Source organism: Leptonotus elevatus, chromosome 7 (genome assembly GCF_054856555.1).
Source record: "Leptonotus elevatus isolate MCC_2025b chromosome 7, RoL_Lele_1.0, whole genome shotgun sequence".
Lineage (NCBI taxonomy): Eukaryota > Metazoa > Chordata > Actinopteri > Syngnathiformes > Syngnathidae > Leptonotus > Leptonotus elevatus.
Genome location: NC_141245.1, coordinates 23,898,659 through 23,914,918, shown reverse-complemented (window position 1 = coordinate 23,914,918; position 16,260 = coordinate 23,898,659). Strand labels below are relative to the sequence as shown.

At 39.2% G+C, this 16,260-nt stretch overlaps 1 protein-coding gene across 2 annotated transcripts in view; it reads right to left on the bottom strand.

The window, feature by feature from the left end:
* The window catches only part of LOC147171642 (cell adhesion molecule 2-like), a 135,438-nt gene that overhangs the window by 117,042 nt on the left and 2,136 nt on the right, over positions 1-16,260 (bottom strand). For both annotated transcript variants that reach the window (XM_086079914.1, XM_086079913.1), the window contains exon 2: positions 13,525-13,984. In XM_086079914.1, coding sequence (XP_085936040.1) covers positions 13,525-13,588 — 64 coding nt within the window. In that variant the 5' untranslated portion in view covers positions 13,589-13,984. The remainder of the gene's footprint in view (positions 1-13,524; positions 13,985-16,260) is intronic.

Here is a 16,260-nt window from a genome sequence, read left to right as displayed (position 1 = left end):
TTGTGGTTTTAATTTTGGGGCAAAAAAAAAAGAAGGATCGATCCACTTTTTTTTTTTATGTGATGCACTCTTTAGCTATAGACATGATGTAATCCGTTTGGGTTGTGTGTTGAATGTGTCGACATCCAGAATGAACTTTTTTTTTCCACTCCAAGTGTTAAGACAGGAATGGGAAAAATCCCCCGCCGAGTGTGTCAATCTCGCATAACAAAGACTTTGAGGAGCTAAGAATATAAAAAAATATATTTTTTAAGTCTCATTTCATCTCGCCACTGGCAAAGAAAAAAAAAAGTCTCATTAAAATATCTCAAAGTGGAACACGGAGGCAGATGTCATATCAAGTATGTTTTTTTTTACACTTTGCACTCTGTTGCAAGGTGTCATTTAGAGCAGAACCTCTCAAACTGGGGTCCCCGGACCACCAGGGGTCCGCAAACTGCAATTTGAGGGTCCACAGAATTGTTTGCCAACAAGCTTAGCCAATCACTCCAAAGTAAAAGTTATTTGAAGATTTACAATCACTACAGTAAGACTTACGCATGCAAATCTCAGATTGCAGTGGATCTATATTCTTTATGTAGCTTTCATCAAGCATCTTGTTCTGGAAATCTTCACAACCTTGACTGACGAAATTGGGCACTTTTTCAGAAGGAGGCAGAAGTTGCCCCCCTGCCTTGTCACATTACGCATGAAAAATAAATACAGGTTATTGCAGTGAATGAAAACAACATAAACGTGTTCCACCAAACCAGCCTCCGTTGAACTGAACGAGTTGAACTATGTTGCAATATTCAGTGTCTTAAAACATTTCTGCAGGAGGCATTCATTTTATTCAAACTGAAGTGCAAAAGTGGCACAGCCTTTCATATGAAGTAGTTTTCCTTTGCATCTTTTAGCCTTCACAAGTGTGTCAATATCAGGCATCAGATCCTGAACAACAGCCAGTTTCAGAAATGTCATTTAACTCATTCACTGCCATTGACGGCTATAGATGTCAAAAATTCATTTGAACTATTTATATTAGTTTAACATTTTTTTTCAAATAGTGACAGATAAATAAATATATTTGGTCGGATATTTATTGACAGGCATCTCCTCAACAAGAAATAAATACTCTCCACATATGTGGATGACTTAAGCAGCAACACGGTTAATCACATAAGCACTTTGTGGCGTCCGACGCGTCACACGAAGCAAATTCATATCTGCCCTTATCCAGTCAACACTCGCACGCCAGGCATTTGCATAGTCGCTATATGCCAGCTTGAAATAGCACAAAGCTGCGCAGAACATAGGAAATTATTTTCATTCAAATTCCAACATTCTCGAGTGTCATGAAGTGGATCGTTAAACGAGGATTACACCGCATGCCTGACAGGTGAATTGACTTTTTTGTTTGACAATATATACAGGGGTTTTTTTTCTCTTGAAATGCAAAACTCTCTCGGAAGTATACATATTTTTATCTTGAAAATCTACTTTTGTCCTAAAAAATATAGAAAATTTTATCTTAAAAAATGTAGAACTTTTTTCTAACTTTTTTCTCAAAATTATTTAACTTTTTATCTGGGAAATAAATATACGTTTTCTCTCTCTCAAAAAAAACAAACGTCTTTTCTAGAAATATAGGTTTCTATTGAAAATATATGACTTAATTCTTGAAAATATGACTTCTTGAAAATCTACAAATATTCATCTTTAAAGTATAGTAAATCTATAAACCATACCTTTTTCTTCACAATATATGACGGTAACTTTTTATCTAAAAAAAACAACTATTTATCTAGAAAATATACAACTGTTCTCTCTTTTGTAGAAAATGTACACATTTTATATTGAAAATATACAGCTTCTTCTTGAAGGTATAACTAAATCCATACCTGCTTTTTTTTATTATTATTATCTAGAAATATACTTTTTTTTCTTGGGGGGGAACATACAACTTTTTATCTAGAAGGTACTGTAGATCTTTTTTCTTGAAAATTTGCAACATAAAATTAACTTCTTTGTCTAGAAATGAAAAACATAACTTATTTTTTGTTAAATAAAACAATGAAATAAATAAATATTTACCTCCACCTTTTTCATTCAATAATTTTTTTTATTAAATAAATAAATAATAATAAATGCCTTTTTTTGTTTTGTTTTCAAATTTTTGCTTGGAAAATTTATAACCATTATCCTGTGATGGTGTTTTTTTTCTTTTTTGAAGCAACTATGAAATTTGATCAATCTATCAGAAACAGCTGCACTGGAAAATTGACATTAATGGTCATTGGTTACACAAGCACTCTCCCTTTGACCCCCCTCACATCTCCAATTACACCAAGTCCAACCATTTCCAACAACCTCAGCTGAGGTCAGCCCATGTGGATTCTTTTTTTTTTTTTCAGGTCAGGACTTTGAGAAATTGCTTGAAAGACATCTTGCCACCTGACTGCTGTTAACTCGCAGCAGCCTGCACAAAAACGCAGCCCTCAGTGAAGCTTTTGGACAATTTTGTTTTTTTATGGTGTCTTTTCCTCCCGCCGGCAACGCCGCAGACACAAAAGCCTCCGGCGAGCGTGGCGTGACCATTTGTAAAAAGCCGGCAGCTTCCCGCCGTCTCGCTGTGTATTTATGGAGCGATGATGGCGGCCCCCGAGGTTGAGAGTGGTCATTACGTGGGGGCTTGCTGCAGCTCCAGTGGTTAAGGTCACCTGGAGCACAGCAGATGTCGGCATACGCTTCGACTGAATGCGTAATTATGTTCGCCTGGAAAAAAAAAAAAAAGGCGGGTCAGCCCAAAGTGGGCGCTTTTTGGTCTCAATGGAGGCTTCGCTATCCTCACTTGAAGTATTGAGTGACTTTGGGTACTCGGAAAGTCAAAAACATTAAAAATATCACAGTTGTTTGCGTACTTTGCTAATCGCTGGAGGGTCTCGAGACGGCATAAATACATACCGCGGGTTTGTGATCAATTAACAAGCAGCCACATGATCACGTTCATGCAAAGTTAATGTCAACAACATCACTTAGCAGCATCGAGAGGCAACATTCAGTTTTGGCCGTTTTCCTGCTTTGAAATAGTGAAATTGCAAAATAAACACACCGCCTTCAACGGACGGAATGATATGCAGGACAGACATTGATCCTCCATACTGTTAAAATGTGTGAGACTGTGGAGTAGCAAGGGTAAGCTAACGTTAGCATGTGTTTCTTCCTGCCAGACCAATGAGACTAAATATAACAGCAGCTTTCGTAAAAGTGATTCCTAAATATTCTTTAAAATACCAAATAGCTTTTGAGCACGCTTTCAAACGGCTTTTTTCTCTTTATGACCAACTTATGTCTCAAATGTAAATAACAAATGAATACGTTTTAAATCAGCTTTTTTTTTAACGATTTTTTTATTAACTCATTCGCTCTCAGCCATGTTCACTGAAGCAATTCCGTTTCCTCCCGGCTGCAAGGCCCACAGAATATTGTGATCTACTGCTAAAAAAAAAACAAAAAAACATGGAACCTACCAAAAGAAAGACTAGAGTCTCTTTTTTCATCAGGAATTTTTTTTATATTTCTATCTGTTTCCTTTTTGCAGCAATTAGCATTAGAATATATCTAAGTTTGATCATTATTCACAAATCTGTTTAAAACACTGGGGAAAAGAGCCTTTTTGCAACATGGCCCTAGTTGACCTCTTATACTCTGCTTCCACCTGCTGGCCGTTTCTGTAATAATTACCATCGCTTCAAGCGTTCTCTTCAGTTCAGAGGCTGCATCAAATCTTTCTGTATGCTTTAGCATAAAAAAAAACATTTAAAAAAAACATCTTTGGGACACTTAAAACATTTAAAATAGAACGTATCTATACGTTTTTGGGAGCAAATGAGTTAATGACTTCCTTGCGATTGTTAGACCATTTATCACAGACGTTTCAAAGAGTAGTAATTATGCCCTGAAGCTACTAAAGTAGTTTTACTTTTATCCATCTAGTGGAAGAAAAGAAAACGTGAGCTACATGAACATCATCAAGCTAACTGTTCTGACCATGAGAAGGCCTAAAGTAAGTCCTCTTTTCTATTTTTTTTTTCAATGTTTTCAGTCATAATGGAGTGTGCCAATCAATCCAATGCAACCTTGTTGCTCATATTATCAGAAAAAGGTATGTTAATGTCAAAATTATTCTTTGTGTTTGCTCCTGGCTTGTGAGCATAGCAGCTAATAAAGCTAGCATGTACTCTTGGGCCAAAACTCTAACATTTGCAACACTGTTCCACAAATGACAGTAAAACTGAAATTAAACTACAGAAGTAGTCAAATAAAATTACATTTTATTCCATACTAAAGGATTTCTTGAGTAACATTTTAAAAGACATATTTTTCAGGTGCATAAGTATCTCTAAGAGGGTTAGCAAACATATTAGTGATGGTTGAGCTGGACAAATTAAATGATATGTTTTACGACTTTTTTTTTTCTTCTTGAAATCATAACTAATTGTAAATATTATCAATAGTCCCCCAATTCTGGCCTGACCCAAAATATGTTTTTACGACAATATGACTGGCTCCTGTTTCTAAATCAATGATACAACACCAACCTAAATACTGTTTATGAGACATGAGAATAAAAGTTAACGTCAGCAGTAATACGGAGTTCCAAACGCTTCACGTAGTGAGAACATCGAGCGACCAGCAGGGGGTACAAAGCTTCCCTCGGAGGAAGAGGAGGAGGAGGATCCCCCCCCCCCCCCCTCCCCCCCCAGAGGAAGTCGAGTGCTGAGCTTTTTTTGGATTCATGTTGCATTTTGCTTCCAATGGTGACAAAGGGAGCTGGACTACATGATTGCATGTAAACTGCAACTCTACTTTTGCACTCATTACTACCATATGAAGATTTTTTTCAGATGACCTTTTACTGTACATTACTAGTATCTTTTCTTTCTTATAGAAGCATTTTAGAAAAAGTTCCCACCCCTTTGCAGCCCTTATATTGTGTATTTTACATTACTGGTTGTTAAAAATGTCCCGCCTCACATCATTTTTCGTCTCCGCTAACGGGCTGTTTTTGCTGTTGTTGTTGTTGTTGTTGTTATTTCCCCTCCCTGCCTCCGAGGCTCCATTTTCTCTCCTCTTGTTCCTCCACGTCTTTTTCCCCCCCATCGGTATGCAGCCGCCGTGCCGACCACGGCTGATCCCTCTTTATGAGGACATGCGATTCTGGGCTTTTATCTCCCACCTTGCCTTGCAAAATACACACGCCTGCATTCACTATCCTAACTTTCATCTATCTCCAATATGGCAAGCCTTGAAAGAGGAAGAAGTCAAATGGGAGAGCTATTTATTAGCATGAAGGAGCTTCTTTTGCTGAGGATTTTTGCTTTGTTTGTCGACATTTCTCCATACAACCTTTGCTCTCAAGCAAAAAAAGGCTTCATGCAGATGAAAATGTGTGTATTTTAAGGGATCCAAACACAACCGCCTCAGTGGCGCCCCCAGGAAAGAAAAATTAGCCCCCCATATCATTTTCAGTGATCAACTGGAAATTGGGTGGGCATGTCCATCATAACAGGATGCATGGAAAATAAACCAGAGTTTTTTTTTTTTAAGTTAGATTAAAGTCGCCATTTTGGGCGAATTCCAGAGCTCATACTTTGACAAACTCCACCAGGGAATTTGCCCAAATGAGCCACAATTGGAAGCGGGTTTCCTAAACAGATGGGGTAAAGATGCTAAATTGCCAAGCTTTTTTGCCTGTGCTGTTAAATGTGGGCTGAGCATGTTGTGAAAGTTTGACAATTATTTAGATGAAAGAAAATTGGGGGTGGGGTGTAGAAAATCAGCCAATACCAGTTTTACCGATCAAGGTGGAATTGGGTGGACATGTCGATTGTAACAGGATGCACAAAAAAGTCTCAAGGGGAATGAACTTGCAGCCTGCTATTTTGGTTTGAATCCACCATTTTGGGCAAATTCCAGGGCTGGTGATGAGGGAATTCCCCCAAAGGAGTTCCAATCAGGAGCTAACTTGCAAAGCTTTTTTGCCGTAAGTGTTATCTAATCAATTGGAAGTGGAAAAAAATGGCGGTTAGGCAGCACTCAATTGTCAACATCATAATACTCCAATTATTTGACTGGTTGCCATCAATTCCACTGACTGGCCCAGCTACAATTAACATACTTTGATCTCTTAAGGTTAAAAATGCTAGTGACAGACAAAAAAATTAAAATTTTGTTTAAAGTGTCAGAGAGAAAAGTGAGATGATCACATTGGCTAAATGAAATTCGCGGGCTCATCCATTATTGGGCACAAAACCCACTTGAGCAGGGATGAGGGCCAAGAGAGACTTGGAAAGGTCAACATTGCAAACGGCATGAAAAGAAGCATCACGATTGTCACTTTAGGAGCAACATCGAAACCGAAGAGGGAATTTCAACAGCTCACACAACACACGGGAGTCTTTGAGGACCTTTGGAAATTGACTAAATGAGACAAAATGGTAAAAAAAAAAAAATCCTGTCTTTTTAGTCTTGAGACTATTTTAGTGTCAACTACCACGCCATTCTACGGACATGTGCCATAACTGAAAATCATTGGTCATCTATTTCATGCGGTTCCAATTTAGGAACAATCCAACCCTGGAAATTTCCGATGTCTTTTTAGGCATGGATCCTTGAGACATTTTTGTGGGTCTACGCATGACAGACACGACCACCAAATTTCATGATGCCAAGTCAAACTGCAGATTTTTTTTTTCAAAAATGACAATATCCAGCAAAAGTCTGCATTATTATCTGTCATGTTCTCTCCTGTATTGACCGTGTACTTAACTCATTCACTGCCATTGACGGCTATAGACGTCAAAAATTCATATGAACTATTTCTATTAGTTTTCCACTTTTGTTAATAAGGATAAGAAAACTAAAAAAAAAAAATTACATTTAGAACAGATGTAAAATTTGTGATTAATCGTGAGTCATGTGATTAATTACAATTAAAAAATGTAATCGCCTGACGGGCCTAATTAAAAATAACAAAATAAAAATAAGGGGCGTTTAATCATAATTAATCACATGATAATTTTATATCTGTTATAAATGTACAATAAAAAAATCTAGGTTTTCATAAAAAAATAAAATGAAATGCTAAACTAATAGAAATAGTTCACATTAATTTTTGACGTCTATAGTCGTCAATGGCAGTGAATGAGTTAAGTTGGTATTTTCAAACTAACAGTGTATTACAATGACAATTTTTATTCAGGCGATTAAAATGTTAATTGTAATTAAACGCATGAGTTCACTAGTTAACTCACGATTAATCACAAATGTTAAATCTATGAACAATAAAAAAATTCTGGGTTTTCACTTTAACAAAAGTGGGAAAAAAAAATGTTTAACTAATAGAAATAGTTAAAATAATTTTTTGACGTCTATAGCCGTCAATGGCAGTTGAATGAGTTAATTATGTGACCAGCGTTAATGGTTTATAGTGCAATTTTTTGCACGTCTCCGATGCTAAGCTAACATTTAAAGCTGTGTGTGCGTGTGCGTGTGTGTGTGTGTTGATGTGAGACTTATATGCGACAGCCTAGAGGCTTCACTTTAAAATTCATTTGACAGACATTTTCCATACAAACACGCACGCACGCACGCACGCCCTCACAGAGTCAGAAGATGAAACACAAGTGCATTTTCTCAGCTATCAAGTGGCGTCGAAAAGTGCCACCCTGCAGTATACGCTCCCAGTGAAAAATTACTCAGCGTAGGTGGCAAAGCAATACCGCAAATGTAGAAGAAACCATTTTAAAACCACAACAGCACTCAGTGGAGCGCGAAAACCGCAGAGATTTTTGGGGGACAGTTTCTGCATTCACCAACGCACGATCTGCTTGTTTTCCAAGCGGACGACAAAAACTTCTTGAACATTCCTGAGATCGGTAATGCAATGTTTTATTCCTACAAAGTGCTGTATAGTTAATATTATTGTAAGCAATTGTGAAATGAAGATTGAACATTACCATTGCACTAAAATACAGCAATGTAACAATTATGTAAAACCTATTATTTAAGCAGTCACTTTTTTTTCATACCACTAGAGGGAGCTCGCGTGCCACACTTTGGGCTTCCACGAATACCTCTCGTCCTCAAGGCATGCAAAAGAACAGACCTTAAAAAAAAAAAAAAAGAATTTAAAAAAAAACTGACAAGACAGTAGACAATGAAAGCAGTGTTATTTGTTATTTTCCTACACAAGCCGAAAGTCAAACAATAACGACATCATTTGTCAACGTCTGCTAGCTTAATGCTAAGACACAAAGGAACGCACAATAGACAGGCCAACAAAACTAGCATCAATGTTGCGGTATGAACACAAATGGTGCGACTATGTAACAATACTACAGGCGTACATTCTTTATCCTCTGCGAAAAACAACTAATATTACGGCATCTAATCGAGTCTCGCTTCATTTATTATGATGCCTAATACAGACGATTAGGCACGCACAATGTCAATCAGCTTTCAGATATGATGCACAAACAACGTTGGCAGGCTACTTCCCGTTTCATACGTTATAACAGAACAAACGGTCCAATCACATTGTGACGAGTGACAATAAAGAGCAAAGCAGTAGAAGACAAGGGAAAATGTTTTTTTCTTTTTTTCCCTGCTTAGAAGCAGCACAATGAACAAAAATAATAATGACATACAAGTGGTCATTAAATGCGAACCCAAACTATGATATTATTATTTTTTAAATCACCAGATATGGTAAGAAGAACATTCCCTTTAATGAGACGATGGAAACAGCAACAACAACAACAATGTTCTGACTTCATGGAGCTGATCGATCAGCTCATCAGTCAATCATCCACTTGAGAAAATGAAACACAGCTCCATTAACTAAGGAACATTTCAACTCTTGTGTCCACCTCGCTTGCTTTTATGAACCATTGTAACTCGGCGTGCACAGAGTACAATTTTCCGTCCGATCGCCGATCTCCGATCTTTTAAAAAGTCCGAGCTGCCGATCCCGATTTTTGCCAATACTGATTTTTGCGAGGAGGGAGATGAATTTTGTGGAAAAGATCCGTTTATTTTGAAGGGATCGGCCGATCACCGATCTTCAAAAATTCAGGAAATCGGGAGCCGATAAAATCGGCTGGCCGATCGATCGGTGCGCCCCTAATTTGAACTATGTCAGTGTGAATGTAATGAAGTTCTTGAACAGCACTTGCACAGTTTTCTACCCGATGACGTCAATGATCAACTTTTGGACAAGGACGCAATTTCATGTAAAATTCTATAAGAGGCATTTAATGGCTTATGGCACTCTAATGGAGCAACTAAATGGAAAGTGGAGAGAAAAATGATACTGAACAAAAATATGAACGGAACTCATTCTGCTAGATTCTGATTCCTTTCCTGACCAAAAAAATGGCCACAAAGAAGCTAAAAGCGTTAAACAAGGTCTAATGATTCATTTACCCTGCGGGGGGGTATTATTCCACCTTGACCTGCAATTTCATGTTTGTGGTTAGAAGACATGAGATATCACTTTGGCCTCCCTCACGTGAGTAAGACGCTGCGATGCAAACAAACCCGTAATCAATAAAATGTGCAGCAGCAGAACTCCTAAAGGCTTTGACCGGCACAAAATGGATGACGTTGAGAATAAGCATATTTGCAGTTAATCAATGCAGCACTGAGCACGTTGGGGGGGGTTGGGGGTTTGGGGGGGGGACACCACTAATGGACTATTCATCTTGCTACTGAATCTTTATGCAATATTTTGTGTCCAAAATGTCCACTGCTCGCAATAGACGATGCCTCATTTGCTCAACCGATGTTTGCTATTTGATTTGATGCTGTTGAGGCTTCAAAACTCCATGAAATGTCCTTTTGCCAAAAACACAACAATGTGAGGGTGCTGCCAAAAGCACAACAAACAGCCTTGCTAAGATCAATATTTACTCCGATCCCTTGTGAATGCACAGTTTTGGGAAGTAAACAAAATCACACACACAAAATACTCATTGACATTCGTCACTGTTTTTATTTAACACGTAATTGAAGGATAGGAAAGAGGTTTTGAGCCAGGTCATGTTTACCTTCTAAACTTTACTGCCTTGTAAAAATGTCGCTTTGGGGCCATCTGGTGGCCAAGCAACTGCTGAAGGTTGAACTGAAGGGAGGAGCTTCATTTCGGCAAGCCATAGCTTTTTCTGGTGGGAAAAAAATGCTTTGCTGCCATCTTGTGGAATCTATAAACAATTTCAAGCTTTTTTGTGTGATCTGAGGTACTCGTACATGGTTCCAATTAAGGCCGAAATTATTAATCGAATAACTAAAATTAACAGATTACAAAAAAAAAAGCTTGGCACAAAATATGTCTTGCATCATCACAGTGATAATTTTTTCACAATGACTAACGGTACAGATGCTCACAGCCCTCTGTTAAGAAATAAGCCGCCACAATGGCGGCGCGCCATGAAGAAACCATATAATAACAGTCAGGGTTCGGGTTAGGCACACCTACAAGCTAACGTAAACATTGCTCGCTAATTCAATATAGCCCACAAAGCACTTCCAGCCACTTTACTGAACAGAGGCGGCATATTCCGGTCCAGAAAGTAGAAACCCTGCCACAGTTTGACTTTAAACCCAGATGCTAGCTAGCTAGCTCCATTGGTGCTCATTTACCTGCTAGTGAGCTAGCTAGCTAGCTAGCATCAGGGGCTAAAGCCAAACTGTGGCATTTAGCCCCAGGTGCTAACTAGCTAGCTCCATTGGTGCTCATTTACCTGCTAGTGAGCTAGCTAGCTAGCTAGCATCAAGGGCTAAAGCCAAACCTGATTTTGCCACCTGTGCTTAACAAAAGAAATATGCTATAAGCACAATTATTCTCAGCTTCTCACGCCGCTCAGTCAACAGCTAGCCACTTCACAGCTAGCCGCTTCCCAGAGCAGACAACAGCCAACGACACTCTCATCCGCTGACGCACACGTCACTCACCAAGTCAGGCCCTGCCTTTTAAAGCCACAAACACTCAACGTCACAGATACTACGATCTACTGAGTGAGGATGACGACTCCAAGTGGGCAAAAATAATAGCTGCACCTCATATACATGTTGTTATTGTATTATGTGTTTGTATTGTTGTTTAATAATTGAATTGAATTAAATATTTTTTTATGGGGTTATCTGTACGTATAGTTGGTTGTAAAACTATTCGATAGCTACGGTTCTAGTTCAAATTTGGTGGCGATTTCCTATTGAAGTGCAACAAGCCTCAGGAGCTGATTTTATGTATTCATTTTGATTCCAGATGGCACATCCAAGCCAAGTTGGATGGAATTCAGCAGAATGAAAATGCCCTCAAATTTGGCGAGTTTTTGAGTATTGGAAGCCCTTTAAGTTTTAAATGGCCATTTGTCTTCGCTTTTGGGGGCTTCCTTCAGATTCAGAGTAAGTTTATATATATATATATATATAAATATATAACGGCTTCCATGAAAAACCAAAACAACTTGCAAAACGGCCATTCATTTTATCCACCCAATTTTCTCAAGCTCGAGAAGATGGCCACAATAGCAAGAGAGTTGTGCATATTTACTCGCGTTTGGAGCATCAAACGCGGCTGTTTAAAGCAGCAACTCTCCAGATGCAAAGCGGGTTGTCACAGCAGGAGGCGGAAATACTTGGAAGTGTCATCAGGCCACATTTGGATGGGAGGCCAGCTTGAAGCAGGCCACGGGTGAGAAAAAAAAAAAAGGCTGCCCAAAAGCACATCAAGGTCATATTTTGTCAAGACAGATGTCAGTAGTAGATAGACGTGTTGGACTTTGTTAGACAGCAAACTAGTTTAGTGCATCAACAGCACCTCTGTTGGCCGCAGACAACTAGTGCATTAATCATCAGATGTGATTAATCAACGATCAATTCCACATAAATCAGGGGTGTCCAAACGTTTACATTTGAGGGCCACTTACAGAAAATCAGAAGGACGCAAGCGCCACGTAATGTTCCGAAGATAAATTGCGTTTAGTCCTAAAAAAATAATATTTTTTTTTTTTACTAATAATTTATTTGTGTTTTTGCATATCTAGAAAAATGCTACAGTATATAAACCAATTTATTTGTAATCATGGCGCTTGTTTTTTTTGACACTCTCCCTTCTTACTTAAACCATCTCTAAAGTTGTTGTTTTTTTGTTTGTTTTTAGCAGTGTCACATGACATTTTTAGTCACGGGCCAACTGAAAAAAGAACGGCGGGCCGCAAATGACCCCCGGGCTGTAGTTTGGACACCGATGACATGAAACAAGAGTTATGAATGATTCATTCATCAATTATGCCTTCTTAAGTTGGTCTTTAGTATTTGTATTCTCTCTTAATATATTGAGGAAGGTCTTGCATTATTTTTCAATGTCACTTTGTGTATCAGCGTTACTAAAAAAAAAAATAAGTGAATAAAAAAAATATGTATGAATTATATTAATGATAATAGAAATATGTATATATACACACACTATAATAAAAATACTAACAATTAAATACAAAAATAAAATGAGCTACATGGACTCTTTAATTAAAATAAAAGAATAAAATCATGTAAAATGAAAATACTATGTACAAAAAAGTTCAATATAAAATGTGTACATAAAAGTATATATTACTTAATAAAAATTACAAATATATTACAATTGAAAAATAAAATATTTGCATAAGGAATATGAAAAATATAATCCGCTAAATAAATAAATATTCAGTTAACTCTAAAACAAATTAATAAAGAAATGAAAATACACACCCCAAAAAAATCTATTTTGCGAAAAATTTTGCACATTTTGTTGAGGATTGGTGTGACAAGTTGAACCTCAAACGCGCACGTCCGAGTTGCTGCGTGCACACGCACCGTTTGCTGTTATGAGGGGCGGCGGCTGTGCGTGCATGAGCGAGGATGGGACCAGCTACACTATGGAGGGGTGGGGATCGAGGTATTATGGTGGGGTGGGGCGGCAGGGAGGTCATATGGGAGTGGGGGGTGGGGGGGGGGGTCTTTTTTTTTAATTTCTTTGGAGACTTTTGCCATTGAGGAAGGGGGTACTTGATTACACATTCAAACATTCCAGGAGCAGCATCAGATTGCTGCACACTAATTTTCCACACAAACAGGTAAAGCCAATGAAATATGCCAAGGTGTGCATTACCAGTGCAACACACACACACACACACACACACACACACACACACACCTCTCTGCTGGAGGTGACTGCTGCAGTCACAACAACACGCAGAGTGAAACACAAAACACACAACTTCTTCCCCCCTGCGAACACACAAACTTGTGTCGCCGCAGTGTTTCCACCGGGAGCACGCCGCAACTTCAGCGCATTCCAGTGCACACAAAACAGATGATGGAGAATTGGAACAGGCGTTATTTTAAAAAATATGGTTTTTTTTGGGGGGGGGGGGTTCTCCACGCACATCAACACACACCACACCCCGGTCTTGCAGCATCATCCTCAACGCATGCACTCACCTCCAAAAATGCTCGCGCCCAGGCTGGAGAGGAGGAAGAGCAAGTGCCGCTGGACCATCGTCATCTTCACTTCTCAAGTGTTACGATGCCTTGTCGTGACTTGGCGCTCCACGCGTGGGGAACGGAGAAAGGGGTGGTGGGGGGGGGGCTCACTTATCCAGACGGGGGATGCGCAGACTTTACATGGATGAACTCTGACTGGTGATGATAATGATGATGATGATGATGCTTGAGAGGAGGAAGAAGGAGGAGGAGGAGAAGGATGAGGGAGGGGGGGCAGCCGGTCCTCTTCTGGAGCAGGACGAGGCTGACTGCTGGTTGGCAGCATGCATGTGCAGCCCGCGGCTCCCGTGCTGCTCGTTGATTGGATGACGGGGAGGAGACAAAGCTCCGCCTACTTGTGGGCTAATGTAGTGGTTCTCAAACTGGGGTTTGCGAGCCATAATGTGGGGGGCGGGGTCTGCAAAATAATGTGCAATAAATTATTATGTTGTATACCGTTGACACTTGACAGCAATAAAAAAAAAATACTTGAAATATCTTTGGTATATCCTGGAAGTTGATGAAGGCAAATGCTGCTTCTCTCTGTTCCAATTTTTTGTGTGTGGATGCAGCAAATCCTTCTCCCGTAAATTTGCCAAGAAGACAGCAATGTAAATGCAGAAATAATTTTGCTTCTTGAATTCTGCCTAGCAACAAGAGGCCAATTGCACACTCTAGAAACAGTCGGGTCAAAAGTAACCCAATTAAGGATTTTAAAACATGGACCAATCCACTTTATGTAGAGGATCCGTCCATTCTTGCCCCTGCATAGTTGGGTTCTTTTTAGATTTATTTTACTGTTTTTAGAGTGTATGAACTTTTATTTAGAGAATTACAAAAAAAAAAAAAAAAAAAAAAAATGGTGAACACTCAGCTGAAATCTTTCTTGGATGAACTTCATGGAGGTTTCAGCCCTGGTACGACTTTTTAATGACATCCTCCTGGCTAATGACACTGGAGATGATGCGTTTCTCATTTTGTCTGACCTGACTGCAGCGCTTGATACGGAGGACCGCAGTATTTCATTGGCTTGTTTGCAGCGCCAGGTGGGCATTGGTGGTAGTGCTCTACAATGGTTTAGTTCCTATTTGGCAGGTAGAACTTTTTGTGTTAGCCTTGGTTGTCCCACTCTACTTCACTGTCGTTATGTATGGTGTTCCGCAGGGCTCACTTTTGGGGCTTCTGCATTTTTCCATTGTATTTGCTACCACTGGGTTCCATCTTGAGGAAATATGGTATTTTCCTTTCACTTCTATGTGTCTTACTGTCAGATCTATGTCTTGCTGAACAATCACAATGCATTAAGAGCCCCACCCTTGATGTTTCCAAGTAAACAATTGTATGGTTGTAATGATAAGACAGCGCTAACATACATTGTTTCATACGTAGCATTTGATGTTTCTTTTGTTTTCTGGTCGTTTGGTAGCCACACGAGACTTATCTGTTCTCACCAATCTAATAAAGTGGTTAAGAATTGCCCTTCAGGGCCTCGTGGGATTCAATCTGTACCATCGTGACCGCGGTGGCTCTCCACCGCTGTGAATCATAAGCGAGCTATACGATGAGCGTGTGCGTGACTCGCTATAGTGCCAGGTTCAAGGGGTTAACTGTACTGAAAGCGTTGATGGCTCCATAGGGAGGATGGAGTTAAAAGGCTGAAATGCAGCAGCACGCCAAGGAGCTGATTAGGTGGAAAAAACTCCTGTTACATTGTGGGTCAATGAGCAGTCTTAATATATACACTTTTTTAAATACATATTTTTTAATCTTCTGCTGGCTTTGGTCTATTTGTTTTCTTGTTAAAATTTTAACTTCACTTTATTTGAAATATATTGACCTATCAGTTAAATAAATAAGTGACTAAAGGTGGGCAGAAATTACTATTTTGATCATTTTTGTTGTGCCAAAGGAAGAAAAATAACATGAGGGTTGAAAGATGAATGCGAATTGGGGCACAACAATTAACACACCAGTCCCTCAAGCAGACACCAAGCTCCACTGCTGAGCCCAGAAACAGCAGCACCTACCAAGCCACATAAACAGTCTCTCCATCCAGTCTTGTAAACGACTATGGAAGACAAGCGTGTGTTATGTGAAGACACTATCTTCATGTCTGAGAACTCCTGGACATTCAATAGTGTTGTGTGCCTCCATGTATGTTTGACCAAGCAATTCATGACTGACCAACCAATTGACCAACTAACTAACGGACCATCTGACTCACCAACCAACCAACAGCTCACCAAACAACCAACTAACAACTAACAAACCAACCAATTAACCAACCAACAACTGACCAACTGATAAATGACCAACTAATCAGCTAGCTGACTGACTGGTTGAACAACTAACTGACCAACAGCTAACAAAGTGAGCAACTATGTGCACAGCCGACTAATTAACCAACTAATGGTCTCACTAACTAACCAACCAATGACTAAATACTGACTAATCAACTAACGAACCATCTGGCTCACTAACCAACCAACAGCTGACCAAACAACCAACTAACAAACAGACGAACAAGCTAACCAATTAACCAACCAATTGATAAATGACCAACTAGCTGACTGACTAGTTGAACAATTAACTGACTAGCAGCCAACGAAGTGACCAACTATGTGCACAGCCGACTAATCAACCAACTAATAGAGTCACTAACTTTTGACTAACTACCTAACCAACCAATGACTA